At 38.2% G+C, this 19,709-nt stretch overlaps 1 protein-coding gene across 1 annotated transcript; it reads right to left on the minus strand.

The window, feature by feature from the left end:
• Window positions 1-6,032: 6,032 nt before the first annotated feature.
• SPCS3 (signal peptidase complex subunit 3) lies at window positions 6,033-16,091 on the minus strand. The gene is made up of 5 exons (XM_078148685.1): window positions 15,783-16,091; window positions 14,126-14,201; window positions 10,784-10,858; window positions 7,196-7,311; window positions 6,033-6,184 (listed from the first exon to the last, which is right to left on the minus strand). The coding sequence occupies exons 1-5, from the start codon at window positions 15,923-15,925 to the stop codon at window positions 6,052-6,054; spliced, it is 543 nt and encodes a 180-aa protein (XP_078004811.1). The 5' UTR covers window positions 15,926-16,091; the 3' UTR covers window positions 6,033-6,051.
• Between the last annotated feature and the right edge of the window lie 3,618 nt (window positions 16,092-19,709).

Raw genomic sequence — 19,709 nt, forward strand, 5'->3', positions numbered from 1 at the left:
TGTTCTAGAACATTCAAATATCTCTAACTTTCTTTAAGGTCAGAGCAGTGTGCTAACTCTGAAGATCTCTAGTTCTTTGCACAGCCTGGACCTTCAGTAAGAATTGTCTAGTAGAGACCTTAATTAGAAAGTATGCACAATTTTAAAAAAGCTAATTTATAGATTCAATTAGAACTTATAGGAGACTTATAAATGAGCCCAATTACGCATATTTTCCCTTTCTTAAGAGCAAATAAAATAGCTAGGAACTTTAAAAAGAATTGCATAAAAGTAGATGATAAAACACTAAATAGCCTAATTTAAAAGAATAGTTGATTCTGGACTTTTTACATCATTCAAAGTTCTGCTAGACTATAAATACCAGAATGGATTCTAAATAGACCAATTTCTTTTATCATTCCATCTCCTATAGGTCTCTATATCTTATTTGTACTAATCAGCTAACAAAACATTACCCTAAATCAGTTACATACAATTTGTTTTTCAAACAAATTAGAACTGACTTTTCCAACAATACTTCTAATGCCTTAACCATTTTTTAGGCTTGTTAACAGAGGCCTTTTTGACCTTCCCAACTGTATTTAACTGTCATGAATCATAATTCACCAATCATTTTTAGCTAGAAATGTTCAATCCCTTAACAAGTTTGATTACAATGCCTTTAATTTTGTTGGGCTCCTTTACAGCACAACTCAAAACCTACATTAAACAAAATTATCTTGGAAGGACTCTCTGGTTACTTAAAACAAAACAAACTCAGCAGGAAATAAGGTCTTACATTTTCCTAAATCAAAACTTAAATACAAACTATATTCAATAACCAGCAGTTTCTCTGTTCCCTATGTATTTTTAAAGACTTGCAAATAGTTTGTACTCAATAAATGTATTTTTTAATTTCCATAATTTAAAAGCTATATGTCTTTTATTACCAATTCAGATGTTATTCACCAAAATATAGAATATTCCCATGTAAGTTTTCATAGTAAAGAAAAACATGAATCAGCAGAAGGATGATTTATTATTTCAGGGGAAATTCCCCAATGGAAATGCCATTTTAAGTCTCCTTTTAAAAAACTATTAACATAACAATCTGAACCTTGTTTCAAGCTTATTCCCAATACTTTTCTTGATACAAATATTTAATTACAAAGTGCTTTATGTATTTTCTCACTTGATCCTTACAATCATCCTGTTAAGCAAGAAGTACAAATATTAGCCCCATTTTACAGGAGGAAATTGAGATTGAGAGGTTAGGTTATTTGTCCAAAGACACACAGCTAATGGACTGAAGTGCACCATAAAATGGGAAGATTTTTTTTCAAGTGGGCATGCATACTTCCAATGCTTCAATAGCCCATAGGCACTATGGAAGAAACAATCTCTTGGCCCTTTAAGAAGGAAAAGTGAAGTGTGGCTAATTTAGTTTGTTCAGATGTGCTGATAATGGCTCACATTTATATGGGATGTAAGGTTTACAAAGTACTTTCATCCCAAGGACAAGGTGAGGTAGGCAGTAATGCTGTGCGTCTATCCCAAAGGAAAATGGTTTCTTTCTCCCAACCGGGAAGAACTCATTAGCCATTTCACAGTCCATTGTAGTGCCTGCTTAGGACCTAGTAACTAATTCTTCCCCAGAAAGCAGAGGATTATGGGAGCTGGTTAGAAGAATGGAAGGAAACGCCTGAGTAAAAAGGAAGATTTGACATGGTGTTTAGATTTGTCTGAGGTGAAGAAAAGGGGACTATATGTTCTCTAAGATGTATCAGCCAAGTGAAAAGTTGAATAAACAGTTAATACTACAAATTAAATACAGTCAACATGGAAAGTTGGCTGTGACCTCAGAGTAGCCGAGTTCAAGTCCCAACTCTTGACACCTATTGATTGTGTGACACCAGGAAATCCCTTAGCATCTTAAATCCCTAGGAAGTTCTGTAAGACCTTAAAATATAAAGAAGGTAATCTATATTAATAAAATAAGCTTTTCACCTGGAGTTCCCTATAAAGATGAAATCACATGTAAAATTTTTTTTTAAACCAGAAATATGCACTCTGAAAATAATCACTTCTATCTTGGCAAAATTATGAAAATCAGCTTTAGAAAGCCAGTGCTGTGACAGAAATGGAAACTAAAAGGGATAAAAGAATCAGCTGACCAGCTGAAGATATCTTTTTCCAGTATGCTCTACATATACAAGCTAAAGGCAGATAGACAGAATCTATATAGACTATGTGTGTGTGAGTGTGTGTGTGTGTGTGTGTGTGTGTGTGTGTGTGTGTGTATACACACACTATGGTTTATAATGTCAAGTGTTTTATCTTAGGAGTAATCCTAATTACACATTAACTCAAACTTACCCCAAAAGGCTTCCCCACTAGTAGGCAGTAAAGGATTGCAGGTACAAAGGATAGGGGAACTGCAGCTGCAGCAGTCAATGTAACAACCATCTACATCTAGCCAGCCCCCAACTCAGCTAGGGCTTAATACAGGGTATCTGAGATTTGGGAAGTGGAGTCAGATGGACAGCTTTGTAAATCTGCAGGAGGGGATGCGTCTATTATCAAGCCCTATGGATTTGGCATAGCAGGCACACAAGGGATTATTTCCTTAACTATCTTAGATATGATTCAGTTGTAATTTTAGTTATCTTACCTTTAATAATAAATAACATTATTTCACTTAAGAAATTTCGTCTATACTTGGTGTCTCATTTATTTTTACAACAGTTTCACACAAAAAGCAAGACTCCCAAAGTTCTTTAAGATGCATCATTTACTTATAAACCAAATTTATTTTAATAAAAATGCTTAATACTTATTGCAATTAAGAAAATCCTCATTAATTATGCCTTTAGTATTTCCATTATTTGTTTTCCTCATGAAATCTTTATCTATTAAGTAAACAATTGCCCAAACTGCATTAAAAATATGCAACTTTTTTTTAAAACAGTTATCTCTAAGCCATTGGCAGTCACAACAAAAATTGCTTCATGTCATCATGTAAACAGTCTCTGCTAAAGCAAGGAAAGCACTGGAAATGTATGGGCATAAGTCTGGTTACTACCAACATTACCAAAGTTCACAGCTTATGGCTTTTCACAACACCAAGAATTTCACTTCATTTCAAACTAACACACAGTAACAACCTGGTTAACTAGCACCCACACCAGGGACTGGAACCCTCAAGCAAACTGCATCATATGTAACCCAGAAGTTCCAGGCTGAAAGCTATACAGCTTTTACCTGTGACTCAAGATTTGCATCTAAATGTACCTGACTTGCAGTCTTCTGGTTGAGCCACTTTAATTACTGTAATAATTCTAACTCTCAAGGCCCACAAACAAAAGGAACCTAATTCAGGCCTGTTTGCAGAATGGATAGACTCAAAGCAAGTATAGTAAAACGTTTGTTACTGGAGGATGCAATTTAGAGTTTAATGAAATTTTATTTAACTTTTTTCCCAAGAACTTCAAAATATTCTAGTATTTTAACCCAATGCTGCCACTACAGAAACTGCAATTTTGACCAAAGGGAAAAATGGATTTAACTTTTAACCTACTGTTAACTAAAACCAAGGCAATCTAAAGCTTTAGGTTTTTATAGCCTTTTTAACCAGGATTACTTTACTAAGTGCCTTCCAATTGCCCAGTTTTTTTTTCAGGACTTTTTGATTCAAACTTTATTTTTCAAAGCTTTATGTCATGCACTTCTTATATATTCATGCACTTTGTGTGCACTTCTACTTATAAGTTAGTGACAAGTTTATGTTACTTTTATTATGAAACCTCTTCCAAAGATAATTCTGTCACTAAAGTTGATCTTGCAGCTAAGCACAGATTAACCAATAGAACTGTGCACCCTCCGAACCTTTCCTGGAGTACAGGAAACTGGAATATCCTTGCCCTGAGCAAATTCACTGCACAATTAGACTACTAATCAGTTAACCAAATTGTTCCATGGTCAGACTATCCAGCTATACTTTGTTTCTAATTACATATCAAGTAAACAATTAAAGAGCATCAGACAAATCTCAGTTTTCATCTCCATCAAACTCATCGAATGTGAATAGAGGTCTTGTAATCGATTATGCCATCTTTAACTTTAGCTATTATCCAGCAGCTCAGATAAGGTATTGGCTAAACAGTAGATTTGTCATACACGATTGCTTTCTTCCTAAGATCAAGTCATGCCCTTATCCTTCAAGCTCAATTATAGTAGATTCAGTGTCTGCCTAGGTTCCAAATTTCCAAGTTGGTATTAGTCCATATTAGCTAAAGGGATTTAAATTTGCAAGGTCTGGGGATCCAAGAGAAAATTACTTGGTACTAGACAAGGGAAAGCTGGATCAAAGTAGGTTATCCTTCCTAATGTTAGTGCTCCTCTTCAACCCATGGGCTAAGTTTTAAGCAATATCCCTTGTGCTAAAAGGAATCCTCCAACTGAAACATTTACCTTGTTTCCCTTCCCTTGAAGCTTAGAGAAGTAAAATTCAATCCTGATGAAATCTATCAATAAGTCCAAAACTAGGATTTATAAATAGGTTATAATATTAATTATAATAGCAACTCACTTATTAAATTTGCATTTATAAAAAATGGTCAAGTTATGAAAAAAGATCAAATATAATTTTTGTTAAGTAATCTTAATTCTTAACAAAGAATTAGCCACGTAATTGTTCCCAATTATGCAATCACTGTGTTAAACGTGCTCTTAAGGGTAAGTTTATCTCTGGTTTCCTATTTGCCACTTTTAAGGCCAATTTATAAAAAAGTTTAATGCCAACGGCAAATTTGTTACCTGCTATATCTCTATTTGATTTGCACTAAATGAGGGTAAGTATGTATGCTAAGTATGGCCAATTGCAGTCTGTTTATAACTGAGCATGCAAATGAATTAGTTTATACCTGTGAGGTCCTTTCTAACTCTTAATTTCCACAATACAAAAATGTTCAAGATGCCATTAAATAAATGCCATGGATGGGTTCTCAGGATAACATCTACTCCTTCCCCCTAGACAGATGACATAACATTCACACAGCAGAGCACAAGGCATCCAGAGTAACTAACATGACCAGATATGGCTCTGTAGACTGGCCTGTAAGCTGTGGCAAGCTGGTACTATTTTCATACCATTAGTATCAAAGTGCAGACTGGTGGAAGCTTTTAAATAATCCCCCTTCAATGACACTAGGCATGCTCACCAGGATAGAGTTTTTATAAAAGGGGGCAAACCATGCTGAAATCTTCAACTCTCAGTGACAATGCTAAGAAGTTATATAAAGATATCACAGGAAGGAAAGTTAAAACAAAAAAAAAGCACTTAAAAGACACACATTTGGTTCACTTAAGAGGCTTTAAAAAGTTTTGTTAGACTGGTTTACAGCATATAAAGAGGTATTTAGCCTTTAAGTGGAGAAAATTGCTAGTTACCTTTATGTAAAAAAAGAAATATGGGCATTCCTAAGTGACACTTAGTCACTTTTAGCTATTTTGTAAACCAGACTTCTAATATATAACAATATATGACAGTAATTTGCCGGTTATCAGACATACTCAGAAAAGATACAAGAGGATGTCTACATCTGAATCACATCAAATGCTTATTTGCATGAATGGAAGGCATATAATACAGAGTTCTTATGACTCTACAGGCACCTGGAAGTTTTAACTACCCTTCATGCTCTTCACTTTATATTCCATAAGAATAATGGAAATGCAGAGAATACTTCAAATAGATATTTTACAAATCAAGACTATTGGAGGGTTTTTCAACTTTTATTAATAAGAAAGGTAATACTTCATTCAGGTGGCCAATTAAAAAAAAAACTTTGTCACCCATTTACCTTTCCTTTTACTTATGTTTTCAATGTTGGCTCTTGTAAAAAAACAAAAACCAAAAGAAACCTACTTTTTTGTAAAATTTACAACCAAAAGCAAGTATCTCTTGCTTTCAGGACAAAAGAGGAGACGGAGCAGGAAAAGGGAAAAGGATGGGGCAAATGAGATAAAATTCATTAAGTATAAAAATATGTTGCTCAAATTCAGAATAATAATTTAATAACTCTTTGTTATTTCATATGTATCTGGGAATGGAATAGAGACATGTCCTGATCCTGTCACAAGAGGTAGAATTCCAGCATTTGGTACAACATTCCAAGAGAGGGTTAAAGTAACATTCCTGTTTCCCCTGTAAAAAGACAGATGATAATCAGTAATCAGCAGAAACATTTGCAGTTTCATGACTAAAAATACTGAAATATAAATCATTTTATTTGTACACAGCTACTACTAATAAGATCATCTTTGCCACTAAACAGATTTCTTTTTCTACTTTATTTCAAATGTAGTATCAAGAGGGGCAATAAAGTCAGCAGCAATTTGCAGGTAATTACTGATGACCTATACCTTAAAACAAACTTATTAGCAGCCCCAATCAAAGGTTAAATAAGTGGCAAATCTTATGGTGGAAAGAATATTCCGAGTCAAAACATCTAGTCCCAGCTGTATAGTCTTGGGCAAGTTACTGAACCTCACTGACCCACAGTGCCCTACTGTCACAAAAGAAGGCTGACTTGAGGTAAGGGCCCTTCCAACTTTAACATTCTATTGACTGTGCAAAGGAGGCTCTTGAGCTCCTAACAATTTCCCAAGTTTTCAGTCATAGGTTCTACTATTGTCATGAGTTGACTCTGCAATTGAAGTAAGCTCCTGCACTTTCTACACCTTTAAAAGCAGAAGCCACACCTCCAGGAAAAACATGGAGAGAACAGACTCTTTGTTTCCACTGCTACTACTCAGAGTGTGATCAAAAGGCTCATGGGATCAAAGATGGAGAGTTAGAAGGGACTTCAGAACCCATCTAGCCCAACCCCTCATTTTAAAGATAAAGCAACTGAGTTCCCAGAGAAGCTCAGACTTGCCGAAGGTTACATGAACAGTTAGCACTTAGCAGAAGAGCCGGGGTTTGAATCTGAAACCTCTGACTCCAAATAAAGAATGTCCCCTATACTTCAGCCCATTCAGTGGCCACCCCTCTCCCTGAAAAAAGCTATCTTCCTACAATCTGTAAGTTAAAATCTGCATGAACATTATTTCCTTTCACTGTTTTCCTCCTTCTCAATACTGTAATACTTTTTGGTTCCCTCTCTCCTTTCACAAAAAACATGGTTAAACACTTAAAATGGCATGAGTTGCTCACTTGAGACCATTTCCATCGTCAAAGAAAAAATATTTTGATTTCATATCTTTCAGCAGCAGCTTCGGATTATCGCCTCTCAGAATGATCTTGTCCCAAAGGACAACCTGGTTCAGAGCCTACATTGAAATGAGAATTAATTAGACAACTTCTAACATAACATCTGGTCAGTGCATATTAAAAGTAGCATTGATCCAAAGGAGACAGATTAGCAAACATGCAGTTTGACTTACATTAATCAGCCCAACTTTAAAGAAATCTCTACAATGTTAACATTAAAACATGAAAAACAAGTAAAAATGTGAAGAACCCCTCTAGGCCGAAAGGATGACCTCTCGAAGGCAAATTCTAGCTCTTTCAAAAAAGAATTTGTCAGTGACATAGCACTGAACTGCTTCATGGTTCTAATGAGATGCCAGTCCAAGCACAACTAAGGAAGCTCCAGAGAGGCAGAGCAGTATCCCAACTGAAATATCTGTTACCATCTAATATTCTCTAACTTTCCTAGGCTCATGCTCTGGGTGCCTGGCTGTACTGGGAATCACTATGGATAACTAAGGGTGGCCTTCCCCGCTCCCAACGCTGTTAGAGGGTGCCAAATAGTGTTCTGAGGATTTATGGCTGTCTGCCTACTTCAGTCATCCCTGCCTGACAAGATATTCCAGCATCATACAGGAGATGCTGGATTATCAGGGATGACCCGAAAGGAAAAAAAATCAGTTTTCCAAAAAAAATCATTTTCATACAAAAACATTTTAAAATAAAAACAATATAGCCACCATGTACTTCTCTCATGAATTCTATCAAGGATAGTTCTCTGTTGGCTTGCACTTAAACAACATCACAATTTCCAAAATACAAACGAAAAGGGACTGTGGAGTAGTAGTCTTAATTCCTACCACACAACGGACTATTTTGTTTTTAATCAAAGGAAAAATGAGCCCCCAACGTTTAAGAAATGAAACAAAGGAAAAAAGTTTCAATGACATTTCCTTTACTCTAGAAATATAGGACTTTTCACTATTCTCTTCCATTCATTAGCTTTGTCCACGCCAGTTATTAAGTGTGTGACAACTCTACCACCAAAAAAAAAAATCCAAAAACCTATATTATTTTCTGGAGTGCCCTACCATGACTATAAAACTTCTATAGAAACACAAACATTTGCAATAAAGGAATTTGAATTAGCATATGGATCTGCCACTTAAAGAGACACTGTGGCAAAAAAATTTCATCTCTTTGGGTCTCAGTTTCCTCAACTGTAAAATGACAAGAGTAGATGCCTTGTCACTTCTAGCTCTAAGCCTCAGTGAACTTAATAGAAAAGTCCAGGAATGGGGCAGCTAGATGGCACTTAGATAGAGCACCAGCCCTGGATTCAGGAAGACCTGAATTCAAATCTGGCCTCAGACGCTGATACTTACTACCTTGGGCAAGTCACTTCACCCCACTGCCTCACCAAAACACAAAACTAAACAAAAAAAAGTCCAGGATTATTACAAAATCTAACCTTACTATGATCATGCGAATTTTAAATCTCCCAAAGCAATAGGCTTGGCCTGACACCAAACCAAACTGAAACTCATTAGTTACCCTGGGAAAAACTAGAGTAAACTGGAGTATTTCTCAAAAATTATTCATTTGTTCATGCTATTCCAGCTACAAAGAAATTACTACAGAGGAAGAAAATCCAGGTGAATTATTGAGCTTCCTGATGTTCAGTTATTATGCTGTTGTTTACTCTTTTGCTCTATCTAGTTTATGAATTGTTTTGTTTCAAATGCTGTGCTGATGTTTTAAGGGATCAGGTTAAAGCAACCAACCAAACCGAAATGTGAAGACACAATATGCCAAAATGGTAACTGCTGCTCAACATTAGCCACTGTAAAGGAATAATTCATATGACACATAATAATCAAGACCATCTTCACCACTCTTCCTCAAGGTACTGCACCAAAATCAAGTTTTATAATATGGAAACCAGACACAAAAGAAATATATTTATACTTTAATTCTACTTTCTAAATAATTTTAAAAAGAACCATTACTTTTATTAAGCTCTACATAAACCACGCTGTGATCCTTTAGAACTCTTATGGTGGCTTTTCTAATTGGTTTCATGAAAATACAGTATCAAGTGAAACAACATGCTAGGTGGATGTCAGTTTCATTGAAATGATGTCAAAACTGAGCAGTCAGCCAATGAATACTAGCAGCAAAGTTTTGCATTTTCATGGTGGAGGCCGATCATTACGTCTATTTTTTTAAAAATGAGTTCTTAGTGATGTTATTGTACAATGGGCCTTGGTCTGGACAATCTTATAAAGTATGAACTTACTCCCTGGCATGTTTGTTAAATTCAGCATACATTTAAATATATTAATAATAATAATAATACCTAATATTTATGTAGATTTGATCATCTTAAGAACACTGTAGGTTATCCTCATTTTACAGATGAGAAAACTAGGGACGGGAGAGTAAATGACACAGCAAAGGGTCACACAGCTAGTGTCTGAGGCAAGGTTAGAAGTAAGATTTTCTAGACTTCAGCACTCTATCCACTGTGCCATCTACCTGTCCATGTATATACTAGGCAATGTGGGCCACTTTATTTGACCTAATGGTCACATTTCTAGAGTACCAATGTTATCAATAGATATTTCAAGTAAGATGATATTAATACTACCAATTTTAACACAACTATAAATGTACACCAACAACTATCAAAAGCTTATTGATAGAAAGCAACGTATAAAATATTAATATAAAAAAGCAAGAAAATTAAGGCATGATCCAAGTGGAGCTATGAGTTTTTGACTTTGTGATTTCCTATCTATGCTATCTCAGTTACCCCTAGCCTTCAAGGTAATTAAAGGTGGTACTTGCCTCACTACATATTTTTTTAGACATCCAAATTATGGTACTTTTGTTTATCAAATGGAAAATGCTGATAATTATCATTTATTCTAAATATTCAACTTAAAGAGAATACTCCAAGGCCTCCAAATCACATAAACGTGGAAAATCATGAACACAGTATCTGAGACCTTTAAAATATCAACCACTAACTTTTGTAAGAAGCTGATCTGTAATCAAATATCTGAAATAAAATTTTCAGCTAGGTATTACTAGTCCTTTGAGAACTCAGTCTCTAACACATTTCAAATAAGCAAAGGTAACATAGGTCCATTGTCCCCCAGTTCCCCTCCAAATCTACCTTAAAAACAAGTAGTCTAGCCTAAACCAGCCTTGTACCTACCTCACAGAGTTGTGAGAATCAAATCAGGTTAATACGTGTAAAGAAAGGGTTTTACAAATCTTAAACCTAAAGACCATTTGCTAGACCCACAGAACCAAAGGAGTGGTAGAAAAGGGAAGTGGAAAGAGAACCTAGCATCACTACATCAGGTTCTCATAGCTGTCTCTTTAACCTCATTACCCATATGATACAAATAACTTTTTAATTTTTACAGGGCTACGAGTCATACAACTCTTATCTTACAAAAGAAATAAAAGGATTCAGTGTTAATTTTAAGTAGTTTGTAAAGCTAATACACACTTCTAAATATATATGATATAGATACTTACGTTATTTTTTGTTGAATATTCTGCTGATAAATATAGAAACAACTGCTTTACATTCCAATCAAATATATTCTCTAGATGTGAATAAATTAAGGAACAAAAACATATAAAACGACATACAGCTTTAATGTCAGTTATCAATTATTCAGAGTAGATTTCTAAGAGTAAGAGTAGATTTCTGACATAAGAATGGCTTTCTTCAGTCACACATTTCTCTCTTCTGTTAATAGGTCTATCAAAAGATCACAGGATCATAGATTTAAAGCTAAAAGGGACAGGAAAGATTGTCAAAGTCCAACCCTTCTTTTTACAGACAAGAAACTGAGGTCCTGAGATTAAATAATTTACTCCAGATCACTTAGGTAGTAGGTAGCAAAATGGACTGGAACCCAAATCTGGTACTCCTTCCATTATAACATATTGCCTCTTGGCACGCAAAGTAATTTCTTTTGTCTGAAAAAACTGTTTGGCTAGACTGCTAAATCTGGTGCAAAAGGAGAGGAAAAAACCTGATGAATACCAAAGAGATTTTTTTGATTTTTAGATTAATCAATGCCCTCCTCCACTCAACCACCACATAAAGGAGAAGGCAGCACAGAATCACAGAATTCTTAGGCACTGTAGAGTTCATCTAAGTTATTATTACAAAGGAGAAAACTGAGATCCATAGGTTGAAATTACTTGCCTGAAATCACATCCCAAACTGATGCTATCTGGTTGAAATTTGATCGCAAAAGTAAACTTTAATTTCATGAATAAATAAATTACAATCTGTTTACCAATTTTATGGAAATATTAGTACCACTGTTATTGTGAAAATCAAATGAGGCAATGGGTGTAATGGACTTTACAAATCTTAAAGCAATACATAAATGATAGCTACTTTTAACTAGTGAACCAAGTAGCATCAGTGTTCTAGGTGACTGTAAGCAAATCAGTTTCCCTCTCTGGCCTTGGTTTCCTCAACCATAAAATGAGGGAGCCACCCAGACTAGATCTAGATCTCTTCCAGCCCTGATTCCCAAAATTAATAAAGCATTCAAAATCTTCTTTTCTGTGAAATCAAATTCACAGTCACATTTAAGGTGAGAGGCAGCATCACATGGGGAAAGAGAGCCAGACTCTGAAACAGGGAGATCTAGGTTCAAATCCTGCCTCTGATGTACACTGACTGCGTGATCTTGGGGCAAATCATTTAACTGCCCAGTGCTCAGAAACATTCTATAACTATGTTGGAGAGTAGATGCCTACCTATGTTGGTAAAGGTGGTCCCATCACTGCTGTAACTGCCTATACCAATAAAAGTTGCAAGCCCAGTACAAGAAAAAAATGAAAAGGTCCTACTACACTACGTGTATTGCGGATCCTACTCTTTTTCTAAACCAATCACTGTATAATAAAGGTACAGCAACATTTTAAACTGAGCAAAATATTTCAAATAAATTTCAACTATCTCCAGCACTTAGCACAGTGCCTAGCATATATAAGTAAGCACTTAATAAATGTTAATCAACTGACTGAAATAGCCAGATCAAATGTGTCTTGAACTATGGGTTATTTTCAATAGATTATTGTTATTTGCAACTAGATCTTCAACTAATTTCTTTTTTAAATCTATACTCTGGGATACTTTGGTAGAACAAAAGATCTTGGATCACTTAATGCCCACTTCCCCTCCCAAAAAAATTTCACAAGAATGGAAAGACCCGAGTTTCTATCAAAATCAAATAATTTTGTATCATTATATTTATATGCAAATGATATAGGCCATTTACAGAACAGACACTTCCACAGGTTGTAATATGTAGACTCTGTTTTAGTAAGCTTACAACTTACACATACCATCAGTCACCAATTAGACAAAAATATCGGAATGAACCAAGGGATAAAAATATGTAAATGAACTAGATGGGACAATCTACTTTTAATATGAAAACTCTCAGTCTAGCCCAAACCCTTTCTCAGCAGTGTTGGGTTAAAGATGACCATGTCGACCTGAAAGCAGGTAACAGAAAATACTCAGTGTAACAAACGAACTTTTTCCCCCTCTTAAATGTGAGCCCTACTTTCACAGTAGCTGCTTATAGACCAAAGCTGCAATCTACAGATCAATCTAGACTACTAGTAAGATACTAGCACTGGGGCAAAAGAGAAGATCTTCTATTTAAGTCCACTTAGACAGAGGGTTCTTAACCTTTCCTGTGTTATGGAGTCCCTTTGGCAGGCTGGTGAAGCCCATGCATCCCTTTATACAAAATAAAATAAATTAAAATGTAAAGGAAACCAATTATACTATAATACAATTATTTTTTTAAACTTTTTTTTTTAATTTACAGACCCCAGTTTAAAAACATCTGACATAAAATGACACGATTGATCCAAACTCCCAGACCCATTTGTAGTTTGGGGCATTATTCGGGTGGTGGAAGGGGACTGTCTCATTAAAACAAATGAGACAGGCCTCAAAGTGACTGAGACACTTCCAAACAAAGACTGGTCCAATAAATTTGGGGGGGGGGGGGAGACGAGACAACTGTTTCATTTGTCAGGAAGGCATGGCTGGCAGAAACCAGAAAACTGGAGAACACAGATAAGCTGTTAAATCCAATCACAAAATGACTTCTGCAATTTTAAATAATTCTGTTGTGGTTATAAAATCACATACTCTGTAAAAGGATAGTAACTGTCAACTGAGATAATTAACTGACCAATCATTCAGATACTGAACTGACACTACAAACATGTAATCTAACGTTACATAAGCAAAATGCTTATGTTACTGCTAGATAACACTGCTACTGTAACAGCATCGAGAGCTTCTGGGTGAAGGGATATAAAATGCACTTTCTATACAGCTTGTGTATTAGTAATTCTCCTCATCCCAATTTTGTTCTTTCTAAAAATGAAAGTTTTAGGTTTCAAAATCTCATTTTTGATGGATTAGATTTATATAATGCTTCTTCTGAACAATTCCAGGCATTATCACATTTTTTTCTTGAATTATTAAAAAAAAACCCTAACCTACTGATGTAGAGAGAAACAGTTACAATCAATATTTTAGTAATGAAGAAACTAGCGTACAGAGATTAAATTTTTTTTTAAAACAACATACAAGTTGAAGGCAAATTCCCCATTATAATCCAGGCCCTCCGAAGTTCTTATCAGAGGTTTGTTTTGTTTTTTACTAGAATATTTTTTAATGTTGCAATGCAGTTTAAAACAAATTTGAAATCACTGAAACTGATGTGTCCTTTTTTTTTTTGACTTATCCCTCTTTTACAACAGGATCAGATGTTCATTAAGACAAACTGATGTATACTTTTAAAAAATATTTTCATAAAGGATATCAGCAGTTACATCAAATGTAATGAATCCCAGATCACTTCGTTCTCTAGGTCCGGTGAAGTCTTCTACATTTTTTCTGAAAATAAACATAAATTTTATAATCCTTCAACCACAGTAAGTTACAAAATTTCTATGCCTAAAATTGATTAAGAGAAGAGTTGGATACCCTCGTCATATACATATATACACACATACACATATAGACACACACACATATATATAAATACAATACAAAACAATTCCAAACATTTGTGAGGGTGTCTTCTGACCAGTTCTATGCTATATATCAATTTAATAGACATATCAACTTAAAGTTAGGGCTACACGGACAAATAAAAATACACTAAAAATTTAATAAAAAGATGGACATTAATTAAGCCCAACTGAAAGAAAAGGAAACAGGATAAACTGCACAAAGTAAACACCAAGGTAGGTCATCAGCTATCTTTATATGTCTTAAGAATTCCTGAAAAAAACATTTGGGAAAGACTTGGAAATTAGACAATTTCATAAATGAGTAGAAAGTGCTTTTATTGAAGGAGATGTAGAAAATAAAAGTAAATTAACCAATGGCTAAGGGCATCAGAGCAAACCAAACCAATGGGGACACGGGGGAGGTGGAAGAATAAGAGTGACTTAGAGGAGCCGTCAGAGTTGAACATCTGACAGGAAAGGTCCGAAGTCAATGTTGAGAGCAACAGGAAATCAGTCTTGACTATGTAGAAAAGAGATGAAAGAGAAAAGAATGTTATGTTTGTCAAAGGAGAAATAATCATAGAACAGAGGATTGTTTTAAAAAGAACGCTTTTTTCTAAGACAACAGGCATATGCAGCAAGAACTTGCCAGTTATTTCGTAGTGAACATTTCAAAATTTGCTCAAAATCTCCATCCTAAAATCTTAGCACAAGTTTAAATAAAACTGGGGGAAAAAAGGATTAACCCTTCCCACAAAATACACTGCTGATTTCCAAAAACCTCAGCAGATGCGCATCTGGGATATGATCAAGTAAAATTTTAAAAGAAAATCTTAAAAGAGAGGGAGAATTTTAAACTCTAGTTATTACAGAAATAAGACCAATTCAAACATATTTAAGAGTCGTAAAGATAGTTGGGAAAGCTACCAAGGTCTAAGTGAAGAAAAAGAATAACAATACCAAGCTTTAAGGGATCCCAAAGCGCTCTGCCTAGATCGGGGGGAAAAAAAGTTCCTGGGCAGAACTCGGGCATGAAATCACCGATACACGAAATCAGAAAAAACCCAGGGAGGAGTGCAAACAGGAACCACACTCTAGCGGGCACACTGCAGATGTTCCAGGAGTGGTAGGAAGGGGCAGGCGCCTCGGAAGAGCCGGAGTTGGCTGGTGTGGGGCTCCCTCATTGGCCCGCGCGGGGGTGGAGGGAAGTGGAGGAGCAGAAAGGGGAGCTGCAGTCGCTGACCTGAATTAGGGCAGCCCGGAGAGCCAGCCCAGAACTTGACCCGGGCGGGGCGTGTACGCGGAAAGGGCTAGGGGTGGTGCGGGGAGGGCGAGCGAGGTGTGGGGGAGGAAGGAGGAGGCCGGCCCCGGGGTAGCGGGGAGAAAGCAAACAGTGCAGCGCAGCCCAGCGCGGGGCAGCGCAGGAGAGCCTCCCCCCGTCCCCGCCCCCGCCCGCACTCACAGCATAATTCGGGAGACGTGCAGCCGGACCGGGACGCTTCTGTCTTTGAAGGCGGTGGTGATGAAGCAGCCGAAGGTCAGCGCCGCCATCACGCTCAGCGAAAAGGCGAACAGCGAGTTCGCCCGCGACAGAACCGTGTTCATCGCGGCGGCTCGGCTCCACTCGGCCCCTCGCACTCGCTTCCCGCCGCCCGCCCTCCCTCACACACGCTCCCGCTCACGCCACACACAACACGCACCCCCACACACACCCGGCTCGGCTCCGGCCCGGCTTGCTTCTCTCCCCGCCGCCCTGGGCGCGCGCGCTCCTCACGGGAGCGAGCGCGCCGCCGCCGAAACCCGGCCCACCTCCGCACCTCCCCCACCCGGTACCCCCCACCCAGGGGCGCGGCTCTGAGAGAGGGGCGGGCGCGATCTTACCACCGCGCCCGCTCCGCCCCGCCCCTTCCCGCGCGCGCACTGACGGACGGGGTGGGGCCCCGAAGCCGGCGGAAGCCGCGCGGGGGAAAGGCGGACAAGGTCCCCAAACCCTGTCCGCCTCCCCCTGTCGCCGCAGTCTGTGTGACCAGTAGCCAATCAGAGCGGCGCAAAGCGCGAGCCCGAAGGAGGATGGGAGGAGCGCGAGTCGCGCACCGCCGCTTTCATCACCGGGACCTGCCCATCGCTGTGGCCACGCCTACACGCCTCGCCCCGCCCTTCTCCTTCGGCCCCGCTCCATTCCCTCTTCTCATCTCTCCCCCGCTCCAAGGAGGGGCTAAGCAGCGGCAGGTCAGGGAGGGGGCGGGGCTTGCGTCCTCGCGCTCAGTTCTCTGCTGGTTTTAGGAGGCGTTGCCTAAGGACTGCTGTGCGTTTGTGAACGACTGGCTTCTCCTGCAGTTTAAATCACATTAATTCCCGGGCAGTTCCTACAGTAGTGTATGGGAATGAGGGGACTTTGTAGTACACGTAGTGACTCGACTACCCCGCTGGACAAAAACTGTGAACAAGCCCGATCTAAGTGGAGGTCGGACATGTCACTTTGAACCCTGACCCCCAGAGCAAGGGTACCAATTTAATTCCCTGGGCCCCAATTCAATTCAACAAATACGTGTGGAGTGTGTATGGCGTTCACTATGTGCCAGGGACTACCGCAGTTCTGGAAATTTGAAAACAAAACGAAAATAATAACAATAACCAGTTCTTACCCTCAAGGAGCTTCTTACATTCTATTGTTCCCTTTTCTATTATATGAAAGTGTTGAATGCATAACCTGTAAGTTCCCAATTCTAATTCTCATGTATCAAAATGTCAACTGGAAGAAACCTGAGAGAGGTCCAGCATCCTCATGGAGATGGGGAAACTGAGTCCTATAGAGGTGATAAGACTTATCCAAAGCAACACTAACTCCAAATTCAGAACCCTTTCATTATGTCCTTGATGTCTCTGGACCTTCAGACCTTCCTATTCCCCTCTATTCTCATATGATGTCCCACCCCCACCCCCCCTTCAGTACTGGTTGCTTACTATTGTTACCCAGGTGATTCCCATTTTGACAATTACATACTTGGGTATATGCATGATCTCCATGAATGTGGGTAATCCTTGACTTGTAGCCTTTCTGCACCTCATTCTCGTCCATGTCCATCTTGTAAATCTTCCATAGAAAAAAATAATAATAGCTAGAATTTCTATAGCACTTTGAAGTTTGCAAAACCCTTTACAAATATTATCTCATTTTACCATCAAAACAACCCTGGAAGATACTATCCCCGTTTTACAGATAAGGAACCTAAGGTAACTTGCCCAGGGTCACATAGCCTAAAGGGAGGCTAGATTTAAACTCAGGTCTTCCTGACTCCAAGTCCAGTACTCTCTATCCACTGCACCACCTCACTGTTTCTATATATATTATGTGCCAGCAGCCTTCTCTAGGTTCTTTTAAGATATTGTGGACACCAATGAAGCCCATAGACAGTCCATCTGTTAGCCCTCATTCTTGCTACATGTTCAGGCTGCTTTCTTTCCTAATCATACATTTCATTGATGTTGGCTTTTAAGGCACTTCTTCTGAACAAGTATTCATTGGAAATGTGCTGCACCCTAATTACAGCCACCCTGCACCTTTCCACTGCCCTTCCTTGTCGACTTGACTTGATCTGCAATGTTGATTGTTCCTAGATAATGGGTGTTTCATGTTTGGCAGCCATATACTATCATAAGCAGAATGCTCGTGTTAAAGGAATATGCTTTTGTAGCAGCAAAGAGCTTAAGATCATTCAGTTATTTCAACAGACACAAGTGCCTACTGGGTACAAGACCTGATGGATGGTAGGCCCTGGAGATACATAAACAAAAAGAAAATATTCCCTGCATTATACTGAGAGGTTAACTAAGCGTATATACAGGTAAGTAAATGTAAAGAATATGTAGTTTTACAAAGAAATTTCAAGGAGTTCTTATAATTGGAAACTGGGGAAAACCTTCTGAAGGACCTGAGCTTATTTGAAGGAAGGTAGAAATTCTAAGAGGCAGAAGTGAGGAGGGAATGATTTATCATGTGCAAGCCATGTACTGGAACTGAGGGTGCAAGAATGGGAGTCATATGAAATAAGACTGGAAAAATTAAAGGGACCCAGAGAGTGAAGGCTTTAAAGGGCTTTAAATGCAAAGCTAAGAATTTTTTTTTATCCTAGAAGCAATAGGGAGCCATGGAAGACTTTTAAGTGGAGAAGTGAAGAGTGACATAACCAGGACAGCATTTTAGGAATATCATTTTGGCTGCTGCATCGAGGATAGATTCAAGAAGGGAGAGACTGTAGGCAAAGAAATTTAGTAGTAAGGTATTGTAATACTCCAGGCAAGAGATGATGAGTGGAGAAAAGGAGACAGATATAAGAGATGTTGTGGGGACAGAGCTGTGGGGACAAGAAACCTGTCAATTGATTAGTTACAGGGGCTGAAGGAGAAGGGAGAATCCAGGACAACCCAAGGTTATAAGCCTGCATAACTGGAAGGATGGTAGTGCCATGGATGTATTCAAGGACAGGTGGAGTTTGAAATGCCTGTAGGGCATTCATCCAGGCAAAGATGTCCAGCAGGCAATGGTAATACTGGGCTTGAATTCAGGAAAGTGATTAAGGTTGTATATATAGATTTGGGAGTCACCTGTCTAAAGATGATTGATAACTGAACTCATAGAAGGTGAAAGCACTGTGGAATATTCTAAATGCAGTATAGCTAGTTCTCCTTGTTTTATTTATTTCTGGGCCCAACTCACCACCCATCTGCAATAGCTAGCTCTCCAAGATATGTCATGATAGATTAGCTCCAAAGACATCCGCCTAGCTTCTTCAAACATCCATGATTTAATCAATGTGACTGTTTCCTTCACCCAAGCAAACTGCACCCCCTCTAAAACTTAGTAATAGTCTTCATCAGTTGTTCTGGATGAAAAATTCATCACCTTAGTGTGACAACTTACTGATAAACTCCCTAATATTAGTTAGGGCTTATTCTGAAGCAGTCCACTGCCGGAAAGTCTCACTCAAAAAGCCTTGCCAGTTTAATAGGATCTGCCAGAAACTATGTTCCCCTGGCAGAGCCTTTAAGAAGCCAATGTCTCCCCTACGCATGCAAATAAGGCATGATGAGAGAAAGATTTTAGTGGAAGGTCTCTTCAGCTGCATGTCATCATAAGAATGATCTGTGTCATTCTTGCATTTTAATATGGAAGTCTTAAGCTTGAAAAGTCTTACAGAATAACTCACATTTATTCAGGGTTTTAAGATTTGCAAAGTGGTTTCTTCACAACTCCATGAGGTACCATCATCCACATAATTACAAATGAAAAAAAATTGAATCACAGAGAGTGTAAGTTAATTGCCTAAGGTAAATCACAGCCAGGAAGTGTCAAAGATAGATCTTTAACTTTTGACTGACTCCCAGTCAG

This window comes from Phascolarctos cinereus, unplaced genomic scaffold, assembly GCF_003287225.1.
Source record: "Phascolarctos cinereus isolate Bilbo 61053 unplaced genomic scaffold, phaCin_HiC Scaffold_9;HRSCAF=440, whole genome shotgun sequence".
In the NCBI taxonomy this organism is placed as follows: Eukaryota; Metazoa; Chordata; class Mammalia; order Diprotodontia; family Phascolarctidae; genus Phascolarctos; species Phascolarctos cinereus.

What these genes read in the sequence shown, in the direction of transcription:
- SPCS3 (XM_078148685.1), bottom strand. Translation starts at nt 15,925, where the DNA reads ATGAACACGGTTCTGTCGCGGGCGAACTCGCTGTTCGCCTTTTCGCTG. An exon ending in CACGTCTCCCGAATTATGCT is followed by an intron (nt 14,202 to 15,782) that starts GTGAGTGCGGGC and finishes GTTTATTTTCAG; the next exon opens with AAAAAATGTAGAAGACTTCA. An exon ending in GACGATGGAAATGGTCTCAA is followed by an intron (nt 6,185 to 7,195) that starts GTGAGCAACTCA and finishes GTCTTTTTACAG; the next exon opens with GGGAAACAGGAATGTTACTT.